Source organism: Parasteatoda tepidariorum, chromosome 1, assembly GCF_982258835.1.
Source record: "Parasteatoda tepidariorum strain Cologne lab strain chromosome 1, Ptep-v5.0, whole genome shotgun sequence".
Classification (NCBI taxonomy): Eukaryota; Metazoa; Arthropoda; class Arachnida; order Araneae; family Theridiidae; genus Parasteatoda; species Parasteatoda tepidariorum.
Window position 1 is genome coordinate 46,822,726 of NC_141755.1, and position 22,189 is coordinate 46,844,914.

General features: G+C 27.2%; 1 protein-coding gene across 1 annotated transcript in view; it reads right to left on the reverse strand.

The window, feature by feature from the left end:
- The window catches only part of Erk7 (Extracellularly regulated kinase 7), a 29,054-nt gene extending 15,278 nt beyond the window's left edge, over positions 1-13,776 (reverse strand). The window contains exons 1-5 of the mRNA XM_043057425.3: positions 13,616-13,776; positions 8,114-8,212; positions 5,702-5,822; positions 1,177-1,307; positions 119-282 (exon numbers count right to left, since the gene is read on the reverse strand). Of these exons, the coding sequence (XP_042913359.2) occupies positions 119-282; positions 1,177-1,307; positions 5,702-5,822; positions 8,114-8,212; positions 13,616-13,678 (578 nt within the window). The 5' untranslated portion in view covers positions 13,679-13,776. The remainder of the gene's footprint in view (positions 1-118; positions 283-1,176; positions 1,308-5,701; positions 5,823-8,113; positions 8,213-13,615) is intronic.
- Between the last annotated feature and the right edge of the window lie 8,413 nt (positions 13,777-22,189).

Below are 22,189 nucleotides of genomic sequence, written 5' to 3' on the forward strand. Positions count from 1 at the left end.
TGAATATTTTTAGAATCACTACTTTAGATAGGTACTTTTAGATTCATTGCTTTAGATGAATATTTTTAGAGTCACTACTTTAGATGGATATTTTTAGAATAGCTACCTTTGCACTTACCTCTTTGAACCTAGTAGAATCTCTGGTGCCCTGTACCATCTGGTGGCAACATACTCTGTTAGAGTAGGATCAGAAGGACTATCTCCAATTAGTTCCAATGACCGAGCAAGACCGAAATCAGCAAGTTTCAGTTCACATCTATGATTCATCAATATATTTGAAGGCTGTAAATGTTTGAGAAAGTCACTTTTTAAAATCGCATTTTTAATCAATTTATTAAAAGAATAAAAATTATTAATGACAAAATGGCATGAAATTTAGTAATGTTTAACATCAAAATACCAAGCCTTGTTAAAATATTAAATGTTAATATTTATAATTAAATATTAAATAATTAATGTTCATAATTAAATATTAAATAACCAATTAAAATATTAAATTTTTTTATTGCAATGTAGTTTTGGAATCAAGTATTAAGAATAATACAAAAATTCCAATTAAAATCTATCTAACCTTCTAGTTTACTGGATTAAATCTAATATTTATAAGGAAAATAACCCAAGTAATTCTTTTTTATCAAAGATCCCAAATTATGAGGAATTTTGGTACTGATTTAATTTATTTTAAATTTGGTACTGATTTTGTATTATTATTATTATTATTACATTATATTACGAGGAATAGGTGCGGCATTCTTCCCCGTGGATGAATAGAATATTCCATGATTTTTTATCCTTTGTGAAAATGCTTTCTAATATTCATAGTGCAGAGTGGTGTCCCCTTTTCGATTTGTTGAAAAAATTCGCCGTAAGAAATAGAATCAACAGACCAATTCTTATGTCTTCCTTCTAAATCTGCGATCCCATTTTTATCATCTTTAAACTAATAAAATAATAGTTTAGTAAAATGTATTTATTTCTCCGATGTTTATTTTATTGAAATATTTAATAATCCAAAAACTTTATCCCAATTGTCGTCTTACAACATATGAGTTGAATTTATGAGATATTTTATTTATTTTTCAATATTGGTACCAAAGAACCACTCAAATCTAACACCGATACATGGTACAGCTCCCTCCCTGTTACAATTATGTTTATCACCTTGTTCACATTTACCTTGATGTCTCTGTGGATGACATTGGCTGAATGAATATATGCTAGAGCAGATAATAGCTGGAATATAATGAATCCATGCTTCCATTCTTCCCTTAATGTACCCTTCTTAATCAGCTGATGTAGGTCCGTCTCTGTGGATGTTCAGATAAGATTAGAATAAAACCCATAAAATTATGGTTAACCAATAAAATATTTTATAACAGCAATATAGTTTAGTGAGGAAAAAGAGGGTGATCTGCATGACATTAAGTAACAATAGGCATAGCATAAGAGTGACTCAAAATTATGTTTCTAACTTTGATGTAACATATATATAAAATAGAAAGTTCTGTTATTTGTACATGTTCTAAATCTAAACAAATGTTGTTTTCTACGCAAAGATTTTTTTTTCTCGCAATTGTTTGTCATAAAATTCTTCAGTCAGTCTTTGTCTTGTCGCAGTTCGGTGAGATAAATATCACAGTCGAACTTGAAAAACATCCCTCAAATCATTCGTGCTAAGATATCCATACGATAGTCAATTTACACCCAGCATAGCAGAAACATATTTGAGGAACTGCTTGTAAGGTAAACTGTGAGTTTTATCTACCCCGAATTACGTCAGTAAAGGCATAGATTTATCCCCCATATAAAGAACCTAAGCATTTACAAGCAAGTGTGCAGCAAAAAAATAAAAAGTCTTACGTTTAAAAAATTGCTCGACAGTTAAGACTTGTTAGTCCAATAATTATTACAGAAAAAAGTGGGACTTTTCGAGAATTAACTCCCGAGGTATTTTTTGACAAAAAAAACTTTGTTATGTTATTATAAATGATACCTGAAAACTCCCCTCTGTACGTTTTCCCTTTTTTTTTTAGAGAAATGAGAGTGATTAAAGGGGAGAATTGAATTTCTTCTAGACAAGCAAGTGAGGTATTGCTTCCGATATATTGTTTCAAGCTGATTTGAATGAAACTAATCCCGAGACGATCGGAATAATAGTTTAGAAGTTATAAAGGCTTCAAGTACAAATTTGTACTTATACTTATTTACGCATCTGATATTGTTATCTAATCTAGTGAAACATTGTTACCGTGTATTTTTTTACGCTGAGTCAAATGAATTGCAAAAGTTGCAAGCGTATATCAGTATAAAAAGTTCTACTTTTGACGCAACTTATGTACCTTTTTTATTAGAGGCCATCTGAACATGTAAGGTACATTTTTCGAGGAAAATTTTTACACTGGTTTGAATGTGATAAAATTCGAGCTGATAGGATTAATAGTTGTAAAGTTATACAGGTTATATATATATATATATATATATATATATATATATATATATATATATATATATATATATATATATATATATATATATATATATATATATATATATATATATATATATATATATATATATATATATATATACATATATATATATATACATACATATATATATACATACATATATATATACATACATATATATATACATACATATATATATATATATATATATATATATATATATATATATATATATATATATATATATATATATATATATATATATATATATATATATATATATATATATATATATATATATATATATGGCAATCTTTCTGCGAAAACAGTTTTAAATCATTCTTGAAAGATTCCCGTCCTTGTAAGTTGATCTGATTTCGTTACTCGCTTTAGTCCATTTTTATACTGTTTTTTCTTTTTCTTTTATTTTATTTTCTGTTTATACATGCTATTTTTACTTATTTTTGCTTCTTGTGTTCTATTTTATTTGTTGTAATTTTTATAAAAAAAATTTATTGAGTGCTCCTCACACTATTGTATTAATATATTTTGCTTTGGCTTTATTGATACAATATCAGAAAGCACTCTATTTTGCGGATATAATAGTGTGGGCTGATGAAAAGATTATATCTTTTTTTTTCCGGTTTAATAAATAAAATTTCATCCTTTTTTTTTTAAAACTGTTTGTTAATTTTTTACTTATCAGGTCCCTTTACCCTTTTTTTTTCGTCATATGTCTATAATTTTTCTTTGTTTCATTTTGCATTTTGAACTTATCTAATGAGTTCTGTTTACTTGCCGCTTAAGCGCAATAAATGAAACTTATTGTTTTTCTTAACTTTCTTCGTGTTTTCTTGTATTTATTTATTTATTATATATATACAATATATATATATATATATATATATATATATATATATATATATATATATATATATATATGGACAAGCGATATCTGAATACTTGATAGTTTAATAATAACTCTAGAAATTAGAACTTATCAGTATTATTCCTAATTCTGTATTATACGCGTGCTTTGTCATATCGTTTAAAAAAAATGTTCATCCTTTTTTTTTATTTCCCTCGTAAAGAAGAGCAAAACCAATACAATCGAAACTAAAAGTTTCGACACCCGGACATCTGTTCAAAGATAAACAGTTACCGGTATGACTTTTACTACTGTTAAAATCATCGGGTGTATCAATAAAAATTCCTTACGTAAGCTGTTCTCAGAATACGAGGGATCTGATAATAAATAACAAAATGCGTTATAAAACAAACTTAACGGAAGTAGATTAATTTAAATGTTAGAGTTGCAGGGCAATATTTAATTTCGCTGAATGTATTTGAATTTCAGTATAATATTTATTTTGAATTTTTGTTTAATATTTAAATAATAAACTGCACATGATGATCTCAAGATTAAATTAAATACTTAAAAGTGTAACAGAACATGATTAATTAAGCATCTTAAAAAATAAGAGAATATTAGAAAGGCAAAGGGTAAAGAGTATTAGAGTGGCAAATGCAATGAAAGGTTGTTGCAATGGAAAATTTTTAATACAACTGACGATGTTTTTTCATGTACGCGCCTCATTTTTTAAATGTTGAAAATTTAATTTCGAGTTATCTATTCTGGAATAAATTTTTTACGAAATAAATTTGTTAAGAATTTATCTTAACTTTTTTGAATTGAAAAAGTCGAACATGGTCGATAAAACCGATAAGTATTAAGTATCTATTTTTTTCTTTTGTTGTTTCAAATTAAAAAATTTTTAAAATTTTTTTTTCGTTCGAATAGATTATTATTCGAAAATAGTATTTATTGAGATTATTTATTTATTTTTTCCCTAACTGTAACCCTGAATATTTGGGAAACAATGAGGAGTAGCTGTCCTCTATTTGTGTATAAGTTTTGAATAGTAAATTTAATAATTTTTTTTACCTACTATACAATCTTAATGTTTAAGTTTTATTAAAGTCTATTACGAATTTATATTAATTTAGACATTTTTAATTTTCTTTATTGATATCAGATGACAAAAATGCTTTTTCAGTAAATGACCCATTAGAATAATAGCAACTGAAGCATGTCTTTATTTTTCCTTATTAACCCTTTGACGCAGACGGGACACAGGTGCCCTTCTATATATATTTTTTGAGGTGCTCTAATATCAAGCAAAATATATTTTGGTTATTTTTTAATTATCAAAAAACATTAAAAAATAGTTACTAAAAATCAGTTAGATTATCGGAATTATATTTGTACTAAAAAATAAAGTCCAATGAAAGTAGTTCGAAATTTTTTTTTTCTTTTTCATTCATATTCAAATATTTATCAATAATTGGTTTTATAAATTAAATAAATTAATTTCAATGATCAATTACTGTTTCTCTTAGATCTAAATAAGTGCAAATTTGAGAAAATATTGTTTAGAAGTGAGCCGTGTCTCGACGATGATGTAAAAAAAGATGAAGGTTTCGACTTGTGCCACACTCACGCTTTTACAGGGTGGAATTGATTGATTCATAAATCAATTCCTCCATCCGCAGATCGTAATTTTGATCTGAACCAGAGAACGATCAATCTCCAACCCTTTACCCCAGAGGTATAATTTGTTATGGGAACGTGGAGGACTTTGTGATCCGACTGATTTAACATGCAGCAGTTTCCATTTACTACACGGGGAGTCTTTGGCCGGCTGGATTCGAACTCCTGTTCTCACGAACGTGAGTCCAGCACCCTACCAACCTGACTATCCCGGCCTTTATTTCATAACCATAAGTTATTAAATTTCTGAATATAACTTTTTTCACTTATTTTGATCTAAATTAATACAAAACGATGTAAAAAAATTCTGCTTCAAAGGGTAAAGAGCATTAGATAGTTTGACAAAACTATTTTCGATTATATAAATAAAAATATCGCGAAGCTTTATTTAATATAAACATAACAAGAAATTAATTTTTGAATAATCAAAACAATCCTTTAACTGGAAAAAAAAGAAACGCTGTAGTAGTCTATCACCTATTCAGTTTGTTCATGAAACAACTATATAGACATAAAATTCATCTGATAACATAAAATCCAGACGTGTGCGTAATTCATGATGATAATTACGCTCACAGAACAAAAGAGAATATAGAACAGAAACGAAACACAATAGTTATTCTCTCGAGAAGGAAGTATACTTTAGCAGAGATAATAGTTCCTTTTTTCTATACATATTTACCCATGTAGTGGAATATCAAATAAATGTCTTTGTCATTTCTCGCTTTAACCACTTCCAGTAATGTGATGATGTTGGGATGATTGTGAAATTCTTGAAGGTACCAAATCTCACGAAATGTGCGCTGAAAGAAAAAAAGTATTTTTCAGGTGCTATTTTTTACATTCAATACAATGGGTGCTTCACAACATAAATATTGGTCATTTCAATAAAAAAGCATCTAAGTAAAAAACTTTTATAAATTAATAAATAAAAATATTATTGATTGATATATTAAGCCGGAAAATGCAATTAGCAGATCTAATCTCTTTTTTTTCTTTCTTTTTGAATTTGAAAAGAGCTTTGTAAGCTTTTCAGCAATATAAATTGATTTCAGGATTAAAAACTAATAATCTACATTTTTTTTGTCTTTTTTTTTTTTTTTTTTTTGTAAGTCGTTGAGAATTCGGAGATACGTGTGGTTTCTTATGGGGGTGAATTAATAAACGTGTTGCCGCCTCTCGTCAGAGACATTTACTAACCGGTGATACTGGATTGCTTTAATGGTTTTCTAAAACCTAGTGAACTGCTCTTCTAACATCTTATCCCTTCTTAAATAGTGGTAAACTGCGCTCAAAGCAATAATATCTCAAATTTAATAATGGCATAAAAAGACAATAATATATTTCGATATATTATTCTTGGCCAGTTTCAACCCTTGGCTTGTAGGTTTAACCCTTGTAGATAGTCGCCAGAATAGTTCTAGATTATTATAAATTGCATCCTTGCAGGTGGATGAGAAGAATTAGAAGAGCAACCTATTAATGCTTCCTACAAAAGAGAAGACCTCAGCCAGGGTTACCATAAACAAGAACTTTTATCCTTTAGTAGTCTAAACGTAATGACATCTTTCGTATTTACCACCACTGCGCAGCTTAGTATCCCGAACGTAATGACATCTTATTTTTCACCCACTGCGCAGTTTATGCTCGTTCTGTCGGACTATTAAATCGATCCGTGCTGAGGTTTTCTTTTTTCTGGAGGTTTTGAACCTATTAGAAACGCTATTTACATGCTCATAAGAGTGGGGGTTATAATTGAAGCAATTACTGAGCTCAGTTCACCACTGCCCGTACTAGCACATGAGCAGAATGAAAGTAGAGTATAATTGTTTATCAAAAGTAAGGGAAATTTAAAGTAAAACGTAGATTTTCAATTGTTAGCCTATACCAATCATATAACAAAGATTTTTTTTCCTAATCATTTCGGAAATTACACGATATTATTAATGGACAATTCAATATTAAAAGTTGACGATAATCTAAAAGTTAGTGAAACAAATTTGAATATTAAAAGGTAGTGATAAATATACGACGTAATACATGTTGTGGTTAGTTTCTCGTTTTAGAGACTTCAACTTAAAAACATATACGTACCGGGAGAATTTTAAACTTAAATTATGCATTTTCAATTATAAATGTTTAGTGCTGGTAATGATGGTGTTTTGTGTCTCTAATCCTTTCAGAAAACACTGTCATAATTTTTCTTATTTTCGAAGGATTTTAAAAAATGAAGGGAAAATGCGGCACGCCATTCGCTTGCATAAAAAACAATATAAATTCAATTCTTATCTGAGTCAGTTTTTGGTATCTTTCAATTAGGAAAGTTTTCTTCGTTACAAATTCATTACAATTAATATTTTTCTTTTCGTAAGCAGTAAGAGTACTTAACCATTGATAACCATTTCTTGAACCACCGTAGGTGCCCTTGTAAACTTCAATGCGGTAAAACTTTTAAGGTTTCAAAATGAAGTTAGAAAATTGACATTTGAAACATATTTTTGCCCAATCAAAACAATGCAAGTAGCATATGAGTTACTCGTAACAGAACTTCAGGAAATTTTTTTTAACACTAAACACGTCGGAAAATTTTATATATATATATATATATATATATATATATATATATATATATATATATATATATATATATATATATATATATATATATATATATATATATATATATATATATATATATATATATATATATATATATATATATATATATATAATATATATATATATATATATATATATATATATATATATATATATATATATGCTACACATAGAAATAATGTTATAAATAAGGAAAATATAATTTGAAATGCATAAAAACACGTAAAAGTAAAAATATAATGCAAAGCACATAAAAAAAACATGCAAAAATAATGAAACATCACATGAAAAAACCGTTTCAATTAAAGCTTTAAGTTCCTGTTATATGTGAAAAAAAACAACTATCTTATTTCGTTAAAGAAATATTTCCCGTTAAATTTGATTAAACATTTCATTCTAGATATTAATGTAGAATTTTTTGACATGTCCAAATTTATAGTAATAACCAAATTTAAAATGAATGTTAGAATCTTACTTGAGCATCTGTACGATTTCTGAAGGCATCATAGATTTTTTTAACTGCCACTACCTTTTTATTAACTCTATCAGAAGCTTTCCATACAATGCCGTATGCCTGAAAGAAAGAAAGCAGTTCATAATAGTAAGTTATTTTCTAATAAATTCAAAACAAGTTAGTAATTCAGATAGTTTTTTCATATTTAAAAATATTCACAATCAATCTTTTTTCTTTATTATAAATGCTTCCATAAACATACCATTAAATGAATTTTATTCAGTTAATTTAAATCTATTTAAATAATTTTTTTATATTTTAAACTACGATTTTTAATTTTGAACGTTCAAATGTTAAATACAAAATATTATCACAAAGATTATCAACTGTAAATCAAACGTTAGTTTTTAAGCTATTTAAAAATAAAGCAGTGAATTTTTCGACTGTTTCACATTTCTTTCTAAAAATCTATCGAAATAATATAAAATACTAATACTGACTATCGCAAAACCAATTAAATTTTTATTCACGCGTTGGCAACTAAGAGCTGAGACATAGTGAACTATTAATTGGCAGAAATGAGAAGTTAAAAGCAACTAAACAAAGATTTATTTTTCAATTTTAATGATTTTTTATAATTTATGTTGGAGAGAGAGTCGTTTTATTGAAACTCTTAAACAGAATCAGCGGAGATCGGCCAGCAATACTCGCAAGCGATATTAGTTTACATGCAGTTATTTCTGGGGGGAAATTCTGTAATTCGTATAGTTTATGCAAGGGATTGTTTGATATTAAGGAGAAAATTTACCCAGAAAAACCTTATAATTTTTTACCTGCTTTACAACAGAACTTTTGAGAAATTATAAACTGACAGTGAATTATAAACGAAACATAAGGGAAAAATGCACAAAAAAATCCCTTAAAAATATGCTTGCAAGAACAAAAAATAATTTTGTTCTTTGTCATTCTAAAAAATCTAGCGAAGGTAAAAATTCAGCCAGCTGCAATTTCATTTATTCAAGTGCTGAAGATATTACAGTGGCATTTTATTGGAAGGCTAATATAAACTGACTCATTTTATGACATTTGTGTAACGTCAACTAAGTCGTTTAAAAATGAAAAAGAAATGCTAGTATCAAAACCGTCAGTGTTACAGTTAATAAGCGTATTGAGAAATATTTCAATTTTGAGCTGTTTGCCAACTGAAGAACAAAAGTTGATTAATTACTTAATACTCTATTATTTTTAATACAACATTTTGTATTCTTTTTATGCCTCATTTTTAGGCTTATGCTTTCATTTATCAGTAAAGGGTTATTGAGGAGTCAAATATCTATAATGGTAGGATGTTCTATTCCAGTTTCACTTTATTTATTAATTATTATTATTTTTTAAATTGTTTGTAAAAAATTATGTATAAAAATAATTAAGTATTTTATAAATTACATTGTGCAAAAATATGCTTCACTGTATGTTGTCGAATAATTTCTCAGATTTTATTCAAAAATTTGTTTTTCTTAAAATGTTTTGCTCAAAACAATCCTTAGATATCTGTTTCTTAAGCATCCGAATTCATTTTGAAACAACTTTGTACTCTGTACAAAATAAGGTCAAGCATTTTTAAGGGTTAATATATATTTAATATATCTTAAGGTCAAACATTTTGGAGGGTTAATATATATTTTGAAACAATTCATTTTGAAGCAACTTTGTATTCTGTACAAAATAAGGTCAAACATTTTTAAGGGTTAATATATATTTAATATATCTTAAGGTCAAGCATTTTGGAGGGTTAATACATATTTTGAAACAACTTCGTACTCTGTACAAAATAAGGTCAAACATTTTTAAGGGTTAATATATATTTAATATACATTAAGGTCAAACATTTTTAAGGGTTAATATATATTTAATATATATTAAGGTCAAACATTTTGGAGGGTTAATGCATATTTAAATTCCTGATTACAAATAATTTTTATCTGAAAATCATAATAAACATTTTAAATAGCTGTCCCTTTTAAAAAAACTAAAATAAATAAAAATTCTCGTAAAACCATGTAAAGTGCTTGCTAGTATTAAAATAAAAAATTATAAATTTTTATTAAAAAAAACATCGCACTACTAGAATATATAATTAATATTTTTAATAAATTATTCGAAAGATACTGGAGCAAATGTTATAAAAATTCTACATATTTCAATATTTGATATTTCAAGTATTGAAAATCTTGAAAAATAAACCTTTTATATAAATATTCGAATTTGAAACCATATAACACTATTCAACTTTAATTTTTAAAATATGTTGTGTGAACATTGTTACAAAACGATTGCAAATCATGTCTTGACTCTTCGTTTCGCCAGAGTATTGAAAATCATAAGTCGATAACGCGAATTATAAAACATTTTAGTAGATAAAAAGCGTTTGTTCTCTCAATAAAGGAGATAAAATCATGATTTATGACTGTCTTTAATCAAAATAAATATGTCACATGAAAGTCATATCTCTATTTGAGTTGTATTATGTCTGAAAATGCGTCGAAAACGAATATTCACTTTTTCTCGAAATACGCAGCTGCTTTGTATGGATAGTTCGCATGGATAGAATGCTGTTTATTCCTTATTTTCCTTAACTTGATTAATTTATTCTGATATCATGTAGTTTGCAGAATTATCAGTTTTAAAACAGTAAGTCCAGCAAGTAAAAATCCTAATAATTGTAAAATATTTAATTACGGACTGGATTTTACACGATAATTCCAGCAAAAAATAATTCGAATACTTGTAAATACTACAGATTATTCCAACAAATAATAATTCGAATACTTGTAAAATATTTAATTATGGACTTGTTTTTAACTGATTAATCCAGCACAAAATGATTCGAATGCTTGTAAATGCTATAGATTATTCCTACAAATAATAGTTCGAATACTTGTAAATACTACAGATTACTTCTACAAATAATAATTCGAATAATTGTAAAATATTTAATAAGGGACTGGTTTTTAAACGATAATTCCAGCAAAATAACAATTCTAAAAACTGCAAATTACTAAATGTTAACTTTCTAAATCTTTTTTTTATCAATTTTTTTATTATTATTTGTTTTATAACAATTAATTTCAAACTTATGGAAAAGAGCAGGTTACGTAACTACAGTAAAGATGCAAGTATTTAAATTTAGAAGTCCTAAATTAAATATTTTTACAAAGTATTAACTTTCTTTAAAGCTGTTTTAAATTAAGTAGCAAACAATTTAAATTAAGTAACAAATAAAGTTATTACAAGTATATATTTAGGGACTAATTCTTATTTCTATAATAATAGTTACAGTAATTCTTTTTTTTTTTAACAAAATAGTTTAAGATTGTATGAGATTGTATGTTTTTTTTTTATTTGATTAGAAACGAAGCTCTAAAGGGACCATATAGTTTCTTGAATTTAAACTAGACTGGTACATACTAGACTAGACATAAAATAATTTCTGTTCAATATTGCGGGTGATAACTTTTTTTCATAATAGTTTGATTATAAACTGCTGTAATTTAACACAAAGAAATTATCAAAATTCTGTCAATTTAAAGATATGAAGTGTTGATTTAGAAAAGACAAAAACTAAAGCTGCGTAGTTTGGTATCTTATGTGATTATATAAATAATGAAATGACACAATGCCTAAAATTTCATAATTGAGGTTATTTATAGTTTCCGATTTGAAAATAAATATCAAAAATATATTTTCAGTTTAATTTCGTTTAAAGAATTAGTATTAGAGTACTAATTATTTAGGTTCGATATTCTAATATATTATAAAAAATTAATTGCTCTGTTATTTTCTTTTTGCTTGCACACTGAGAAAAAAGTATGATAAAAATTTCCAGAATACGGTAAAATTTACCGTTTTTCTAGCTCTATGGGAACACTAAAGAGCTTGGCAATTTTAACGATGCTCTCTGGTAATGATTTTGGAATAATTGACAATAAAATATGGACTTATAATACGTAATCAAATTTGGTAAATGTGGCAAAATTTGATAATTTTATCATGATACCTTAGAGCATGGCACAAAAACCATTTATTGGGTTGAATTTACTTTTCAGTCTTGTATTTTTTACTAAATGTATGGTAATAAGAACTATCATTTTGAAAATCCGAATTTGTGTAATATGGTTACCAAATAAAGGGGAAAATTACCAAATGAATGATTTATATATCGTATATTTCTGTTTTTATTACCAGAATTATGTTTTATTATTATTTTTACCAGAAATGTCGTTACCATACAGTTGGATAATCTTACCAGAATTTTTTTCTCCGTGCCTGCATTACATTTATATTACTATAAATGGTTTGAATCACGTTGAAACGATCTGTATAGCATTTGTCTTCAAAATTAAATCGTTCAATGCGTTTATTAAGCACTAATTACTTATTAAATCAGATTAATTTTTTTGCAATATTTTAACAGTTTTATATCAATAATTTTGTTAAAACAAAGAATATGAAACTTGAGACATTTTTTTTTCAAGTGAGATGCTAATTTAATTAAGGCATTTTTTATTTTTATTTTTACAAATTGTGCATTTTTTATTTTTACAAATTGTGCATTTTTTATTTTTACAAATTGTGCGTTTTTTATTTTTACAATTTGTGCATTTTTTATTTTAACAAATTGTGCATTTTTTATTTTCACAAATTGTGCATTTTTTATTTTTACAAATAAGTAAAGCATGTTTGCATTGCTGAAATTATTTTATAATTGCTGTAATTATTTTTACAAATAAGTAAGTTTGTATTGCTATAATTATTTTTACGAAATTTGCATTTTTTATTTTTGCAAATAAGTAAATCATGTTTGTATTGCTGAAATTTTTCGCATTGATTTGTACGTGATGGTTTATTTTAAACGCTGTATATTTTATGTAGATTATTAGTAATTATTTTGTTTAACAGAATATAAAATTATCTATGTTTTTTGAATTTAATTACATTATTTAAATCAAACTATTTATTACAATTTCCTTTCCTTTCCTTTTTTAATAAAAAATTTCATTTAGTAATATTATTTTAAGTTAAATATGTATTACAAATTACTCTTTATAAGATATTAATCTTCTTTTATTTTACTAAACAAAAGATTTCAATGTTTAATAATATTACGAGTTCTGCGGAAAATAGTTTTTGTCTCATCTTCGATTAATTAAGTAAAAAATTAAGCAATGATAATAATAAAAACAATCTTAGTGAATAAATCAAAAAGATTTTGCATTTTTCTGCTTAAATCTTATAAACAAACTTAATCCAAAAGCTTCTTGTTGATATGGAGAGTGAACTAGATAATGTAAACAAGAGCAAACAAAACAACCGGTTTTCGCAACCTGGCTGAGTAACTGTATCTTTCTCAAGGAGCACTGTCAAATAAAAATTTCACTTTTGAAAAATAATATCGCAAAGTTTGCTATTTTTTCAAGCTGCCCTCCATTAGTAACTGATGTGTGTAAAAAAAATTGAGCTTACCCCCTTTCCAAGACGTTTTGAAACTTCGTACCTTTCCGCCACATATGGGTCAACGTCCCCCATGTCGCCATGAGTTTCGCATTCACAATAAAACTACATTTATCTACTCAAAACAGGAGTAAAAAACGCGCACCTGTGCCCCCATCGGAGAGCACGAGTGGCGACCTCTGCCGATGCACACCTGAAAGTCCGGATGATAAGTATGTTTTGGTGAGTAGCCACTCTTACATCGGTCAGTGAAGGTTGCTTCACTGCATTTCTCGCGGTGAGGTGAACGATTCTGGACGGGTTGCTGCTCTTCGTGTAGGTGGAAGGATTGTTTTGAAAATGGGAAAGGAAAGGAATTAAATGCCATCTTATTTAAAGTAGAATAATAATATTATTTTTTTTAATGACAAGCGATTTTAACGATTGTTCTATCAAAATATCAGGACTTATAGTTGATATTTTCTATAAACAGATTAAAAATTTTTGCATTTTAAAATAATTTATTCTACAAAATAAGTAATTAATTATCTAGTTTTGTTATCAAAAAAATAAATAAATAACGCTGAAAAGGAGAAAATTAATATATTACTTCGAATTCTTTCATTAATAAATTTTTTAAATTATTTTTTTGAATATTCTTTTCTGAATATTGCTTTTTGTAACGTAGATAAAGTATAAAAATTTATTTATTAATTGGTCTTATGTGGGATAAATTTTGAAAGCTAATTTTATGATATATTTATAGAAAACGCAATAAAAAATTTATCATTACTGTAACACACAGAGAAAATGCTTAGAAGGATTTTTCTTAAATTGCTCTAAATATATATATATATATATATATATATATATATATATATATATATATATATATATATATATATATATATATATATATATATATATATATATATATATATATATATATATATATATATATATATATATATATATATATATATATATATATGTATATATATAAATATATATATATATATATATATATATATATATATTTAGAGCAATTTAAGAAAAATCCTATAAAATTTTTTTTCGCATTCTTAATTTTTAGCGGGAAAAATATTGTTAAAAAAAACTATGGACTATAAGCTATTTTTAGAAATGAATTTAAAAGGACCCAAAATAGAGATAAATTCCGAAATGGGTACCTAAAACTCAAGCAAGAAAAATAATACAATATCATTTGATTGCAGCATGATCTTTGAGTTATAAGACTGTGATGTTTAAAGTATATATACTGAAACTCTATATTTTTATTTTCTATAAACAAATAGGTTAAAACATTTTTTAATTTTTGCAAAGCTTTCAAAATATAGCCGTAGAATACTTTTACTCGATGTATTCGTAATTTTATTTAACAAAATTAGAATTTTTTTTAAAAAAAATGATTCCTTAAATTCTGCTTTTGTTAAATTACTCAGTAATTTTGTTAAATTACTGAGTAATTTTGTTAGTAATTTTGGACCTTAGTAATTTTGTTAAATTACTAAGGTCCTCACTTTACTTTTTTTGATGAAATGAGCTTTCGGATTTTGTCTAAGACAAACTTCTATTTTTTTTAACTGAAAAATATTTTTAGCATAATGTACAATGCAAAATATGTTTGGATATGCTGCATTTTGCTAAATAGATTAGAAGTATAAAAACTAAATAGACTAAAGACGAAAAAGAAAGAAAAAAACAACTTTTGAAGAAAAAAAAACTTTAAAAGTTGATTATGAGAATCATTTTAAATTTTCAATTTCAGATTTTGTGTAATGTAATAAAGAATACTAAAATCACTTTTGGGTAATTAATATTTATACATCATTAGATTGTAAGTTGTGCAAAATATGTAAGCTTATTTCGAACAATATCTTTTATAACATTAGTAGAAAATACAAGAATATGAAGAAAAATCACCCGTGACAATGTTAATGTTAAAAGACCATCACAATTATGCTAAAAGATTTTCATAATTATCTTTAAAAAGTCCTATCAACCATGTTAAAAGTTAATGCGCAATTGTATAAAGAAAGAGTATTAGGGATGATCCAAAGGAGAATGGCTAAGGGAATTCATCTTTTATAAAAAGAAAATGAAGAGTTTGTCTGTGTGTCTGGTCTGTACCTCTTATATCTCCTGAACCGTTTATCCCAGTGTCTTGAAATTTGGAAGAAGGAGGCAATTTTACCTCCTGATCCAAAATTTCGTTCAAAAATTCCACTTTTGAAGTTCTTTATTTAAGTTCATTTCATAGTTAATCCAAATGACTTTTCGATAGTGTATTCGGAGGTTATTGTCAGATTTTTAAGTGTTTCTTAAAATCCCGATCTTTTTAATACATTATAACCACTCGGACTTTCGAATCGTGCAAATAGTAATAGCTTTGGTGTACTTTATTAGTGTCAATTTTATCGTAAATCCAAGGTATTTTTCTATCATTTTTATGGCAATACGCATTTCCACATGGTTTTGAGTATCCCGATATTTTTTATATTTAATATAATACTTGAACCGTGCATTTAAACGTGCTTTTTATTATCATAGCAAGTCTAAGATTTCTTAAAATTGTTTTCTAACAGTTATTACTGCTTTTCCGACAATGTGTGTACAATGTTTCAATTTAGTAATTTTTCTAAATCCCTCATTTACATTGCAAATATTAATTCCTTATTGATAATTATTAAAAGAATATATATATATATATATATATATATATATATATATATATATATATATATATATATATATATATATATATATATATATATATATATATATATATATAAATTAAAACATATTATAATATTATAATTTTAATTAATATGTGCTAAGTTTAAAATAGGGCGCATTTATAGATCTTGTACAGGGGTGCATCTATGTCTACGTACGCCACTGACATAGTATAAAAAAATAAATCACGAATTTTATACAAAGATGTGTGACTTTTTCCATAATAAATAAAGAACTAGCTGCACCAATCATTAATCTCAACGATAATTAATCGAAACCAATTGCCATTTTTAAGATGAAGCTGCTGAGGTCAAAGACGCTATAATTAATCTAGAACTGTCCAAACAGTTTTCCAGTGAGGCGAAACAGATTTACATATTCAAAAACCTCACAAAGTTTACTTTCCATTGGAATAATAAAATAATAATGGGACGATATCTTGTTCGCCCACTGTATGATATTTCTTCTGAGAAAAAGATTCTTCGATGAAACCAACCTCGCCCTCAGACTAGTTTTATTCAAGTCATTCACCCTATAAAGGCTTAAATTTCACATTTTTTTTCTTTTGTGGTCATTGACTGTAACCGTAGTGTGAAACCTTTGGTAGGCAATATTAAGTAAAAGCAAATACAAGATCAAGGTCAGCTACTAAGGTACTTAAAAGATCATTTACTAACAGTCCTTGCATACCCATTGAACTAATATTGAAGATGGATTGTTTTCAATTTTTGAAAAGCAGCTGTTTTTTCTTTAATTATTTTCATAAACAATTTATTAAATATTAAACTAATATAATTTATGAACTTCTCTGATTCTCAGGGATGGGATTACCAATAATCACATTAAGTTTACAAAATGTATTACAATTCCACTGCCGTCGTTATAGCCGCGTAAAGCTTTCGTCCTTTCACAATGTGGAACTATCGAGTTAGCTCACGAAAATAATAGTTTGATTTGATAATTGCTCTAAAATTCACTTGTGTTTTGAGTCAGGTTGAAAATTACAAGATAACTGCAACGAAGGATTGGAAGGCTAATTCAACGAATTGCAAATTTCTATAATTTCATCAGAATACATATTTTAAATTAGGATAAAGAAGTGTTTTAATATATTTTCTCACTAATAACAATTAATAAAAATCTTAATCATTCTTTGTATTCACTAATGATGGTACAAATTTCGACAAAGCTGTTTTTCCTTCTAAATATTAATTCGCGACATATTATGACCAATCTAATGAGAGTTTTATGAATTGCTTTGCCTAATGAGTATTTACGATAAATTTTTAGCATTAAAATAAATACTTTGAATCGTTTGACCAAATAATTGAAATGAAATTTCGAAATCATGAAATTTCATGTATTAACTTTCCTTTTTGAAGAATAAGTTCACGCATAAGAAATAGCTCATTTTTGTTTTCCAGCATACCCCAATCTTTTTATTTCAGCTTAAAAATAAATAACCTTAATTTATTATTTCTTTTAAATGCTTTTAAGGGCTTTTTTTTGAAAAAATCTACAAAAATATTTTATTCTAAATTTAAATTTTTTATATAATAAAAATAAACTAGCCAATGCGAATTCTTCCCAAACAATAATGTATCGGCGATACAAAATGTCACACGTATTTTTTTTTCAAGTGAGTCTTTCTTTTATTTCAGGCTTTAAAGATTCCTTTCAAATTTAGGAATTGTTTTTATCAGGCTACTTTTTTATAAAATTAAAGTACAGTTATACTCGCCATTTGCATGCATTTATATAAAAAAATATGCTGAAATTAGTTTTCACATTTTAGCACAACTTATAGATTATCTTACTGTACTGTAAAATTCAATGCTATCATCATACATAGTCAACAAGAAAACACGTGATTATATGATCAAAGTGAAAATGTGACAGAAATAATGTGGGAGTTTTTCATTGGAAGACCAAGTCAAGTTTCATTGGTTGTCATCAGCTAAAAACTAATAAAAGTTATGCCAGTATTGGGCGCTTGTTTTTTTTATCCCTAATTGGGTATAATATGAAGAAGAAAAAAAACTACTTCCACTTACTAGGAATAACATTTACTTTTTAGTTTAATTAATGAACTGAGTTTTAAATATGTTTACTAAATTCATAAACTTATGTAAAACAACAAAATAAATTATTTTCAAAGGAACTAGACTAATACAATTCCAACCTGGCGAGTAACGACTTATAACAAGACACTTCGTTTGATGCTTACTTGTTGCAAGAAATCAGGTTCGCAGAAAATGCTGTTTACTAGTTAAATTTAGTAGGAATAACACGATCTGTGACGTAGGCTATAGTATACCCAATTTAAAGGTATTCACTTTTATTTCCTTTTGATTTTTATTCTTATTCTAAATTTAAGACTAAACCGTATAATCGTTTTAGAATTGTTAAAAGAGAGAAAGCGAGTCATATTTACTTTTATTATAAGCTCTGAGTAAAATTGTGCAAAATAAACATATGCACTTAAAATTATGAATGCAACATAAAGACATTTGTAGAAAATAACTTTTCCCTGAATTACTAAGCAATCTTTTACATAACAAGACAGTTGAGGAGTTTTCATTGCTACCAAAAATTAAATCAAAATTTTAAAAACAGAGTTGAAGGGGAAATTTAATAGAAATCGAGGAAGGTTAATGGCAAAAAATCTATTTCAAATGTTTTATAAGAGTAATTGCTAAGCAATATGTTTTATGTTCACAAATCGATCTTAACAGAATCACAAGAAAAATGTACGAACGTGGGAAACATGATAGTGAAAAAAAGCTGAATTCTGCTTAGTGCATATATTTTTAAGTGAATAATTTAAAATTTCGAAGAAGAAATAAAAGTTGTTTTGTAATAAGAAACAAAAATTTTTGCGAGGCAATCATGGGGGTAGGTGAGGGGCAATGAAAAGGGGGCTCAATCCCCTAAAAACTACAAAATAATTAACTGTTTAAACACTGCGATTTTGTTTCAAATACGAGGGTTGCTATTTATATTTCTGGCTTTGGCAACAGTAAGTGTTGCTAGGCGACCGCAGACGATTTTAATCGAAAGTTTGATATTTTTAAACATAAATTCAGCAGACGATTTACCACTATAGCTTCATTTTTGTTGTTGACAGTAAATTGAAAAGTTCTTCTCTTTCAAAAAATGGAATTGAATCGTGAACATTTTCGTGCCATTATTTTTCATAACTTTCGACGTGGATTGTCAAGACAAGAGTGCTTCGATAAACTTAATTCTTTATTCAGCGATAAAGCACCATCCTACAGCACTGTAGAAAATTGGTATAACGAATTTAATCGTGGTCGATGTTCGATCCAGGACGAATCCCGTGCAGGTCGTCCAAAATCCGTTGTTGTGCCAGAAAAGATCGATGCTGTGCGTGAACTGATAAAGCAAGATCGTCATGTGACATACCGTGAGATAGAGACGTCTTTGACATTAGTATGACTAGCATCAATAAAATATTGCATGAACACTTGAGCGTAAAAAAAATTTGCTCGCGTTGGATCCCGCATAATCTGACAAATGCTCAAAAAAGGCTCGTGTCGATTGGTGCAAGGAAATGTTGGAAAAATACGTTCAAGGTACATCAAAGGCTGTGTATAACATCTACACAGGTGACGAATCATTGATCTATGCATATGAGTCGGAAACAAAACAGCAATCAACTGTATGGGTCTTCCAAGACGAGGCAAAACCAACAAAAGTTGTTCAAGGAAGAAGCACATCGAAACAAATGATTGCCTGTTTCTTCGGATTTAACGGTCATGTGGCAACAGTGGCGTTAGAGCAACGCAGGACGGTCAATTCTGAATGGTACACGACCATTTGTTTGCCAGAAGTCATCGGAGAAATTCGAAAAAAGCAGAAGAACTGGCGAATCATTCTTCATCATGACAATGCGAGCTCTCACACATCGACTCAAACAAAGGCATTTCTGACGAAGCGAAAGATCGAACTGATGGGTCATCCGCCATACAGCCCTGATTTAGCACTCAATGACTTCTTCTTATTCCCACACATCAAAAATAAATTACGTGGACAACGATTTTCGACCCCCGAAGAAGCGGTTGATGCATTCAAAACGCATGTTTTGGAGTTACCTCAATCGGACTGGAAAAAGCGCTTTGAAAATTGGTTCAAACGTATGCAAAAGTGTATTGATCATCATGGAGAATATTTTGAAAAACAATAAAACCAATTTCGATCCTACATATTCGTTTTTTCATTATTAGGTCAGAAATATAAATAGCAACACTCGTAAATAGTTTAAAATTAAAAAAAATATTCATTTTTTTGCAAACGTTTACTTAAAAGAATTCGTTTCTAAATTTTCATTTTTAAAGTTTTATCTTTAAATAAGCTATTATATTTCGAGCACATTCTGGATTTTAAATAACTGGTGTAGAAATAATTTAAAAGCTGCATAAAATTTGAAAGAAACTAATTTAAACATATTTTACATTTTCTCAAAACAAATATAGATTAGATACAGTATTAAACATTAAGAGAAATGGCGGGAAAAAAACAAACAGAGAGCAGGTTTCTGTAATGAATAATTCGATCACATCTAAGAAGAGAATTTTAAAAACTAATTTCAATATCAGCTAATATTGAATGTAAATTATACTGAAGCTCAACTAGTAAATAAACTGGCGCATTAATTACAAAAGAATAATAGAATTAAAATAGTTTCTGTAAGAGAGTGCACTAAGTGTTTTTATTTCAATAATGGTGATAATCAATAAATAGTTTTTTCAATATATATATCAAAAGTTCCGGGTTTCCATTGATGTCTCCATGGTAACTGATACAAACACTTTATCCATTCAATATTTGCTATAGCTTTCATGGTACATTTTTCGTTCTGCCGGAAGTTGTATTACTACTTTTATTTCCTTGTGTGACGTGAGGTGCTTAGGGGGGGAATAAAAACAACGGCTAGCTAACTTTTATTTTATTTTAAACATTACTATAGTTAGCACTCAACACAATCACAAACATAACATAACATATAAATCATATATGAAGAAGAAAAATATAAGGAGCACTGCATGGCAGGCTTTCTACCGTTCGTTCACTACCACTCTCTCACTCTCTGTCTCTGAGTTTTTTATCTAGTTTCTCACTAGGGGGCGTTACTAGTTCCAGTTTCTCCACACTTGTAATTTTACTAGGACTTAACACTTAACTTGAAAAAACAATCTTCTTCTAGGTGATTTTCGTGTAGTATTAATTTCTTTAGATTTGTTTCACTTAGTACGCATTAAAGAAATACACTTGGTTTGAAACAACACGCCATTTAAAGTTCTGGCTAGTGATGTGATGTTTTAAAGTGAATAATATCTAATATTGACTTTAAAATATTTGAGGGTCGTTGACCAAGAGGACACAACTGTCATTAGTCGTGTTTTAGAATTGCTTGTGTTAGATTTCAAACAAATTTTAAGGGCTATGTTAATATTTGAAAATATATTGAGAAATAATTTCTTAACAATTAAGTAATTTTATTTTTTCCACATTAGCAAAAATCTTGAAAGTTTACTCGAAATATTAAGTTAATTAATAGTAATCTATGTTGTTTTTGTATTACATTCCAGGCTAATGATAACTTAAAGTTCATTTCTATAAAAACCTTTTTTGTTTTCATTTTGGTCATTCATAATTTTCTAAGACTTTGTATATCTAAGATTTGGACATTTTTTTACATTTGATCAACACCAACTTTTCTTTTACTTATTTATTTATTGATTTGCTTATTTTATTTAGTGATTTGCCTATTTTATCTCCTTACTTTTTAATTAATAATTTTTTATTATTACATTTATCATTATTTTT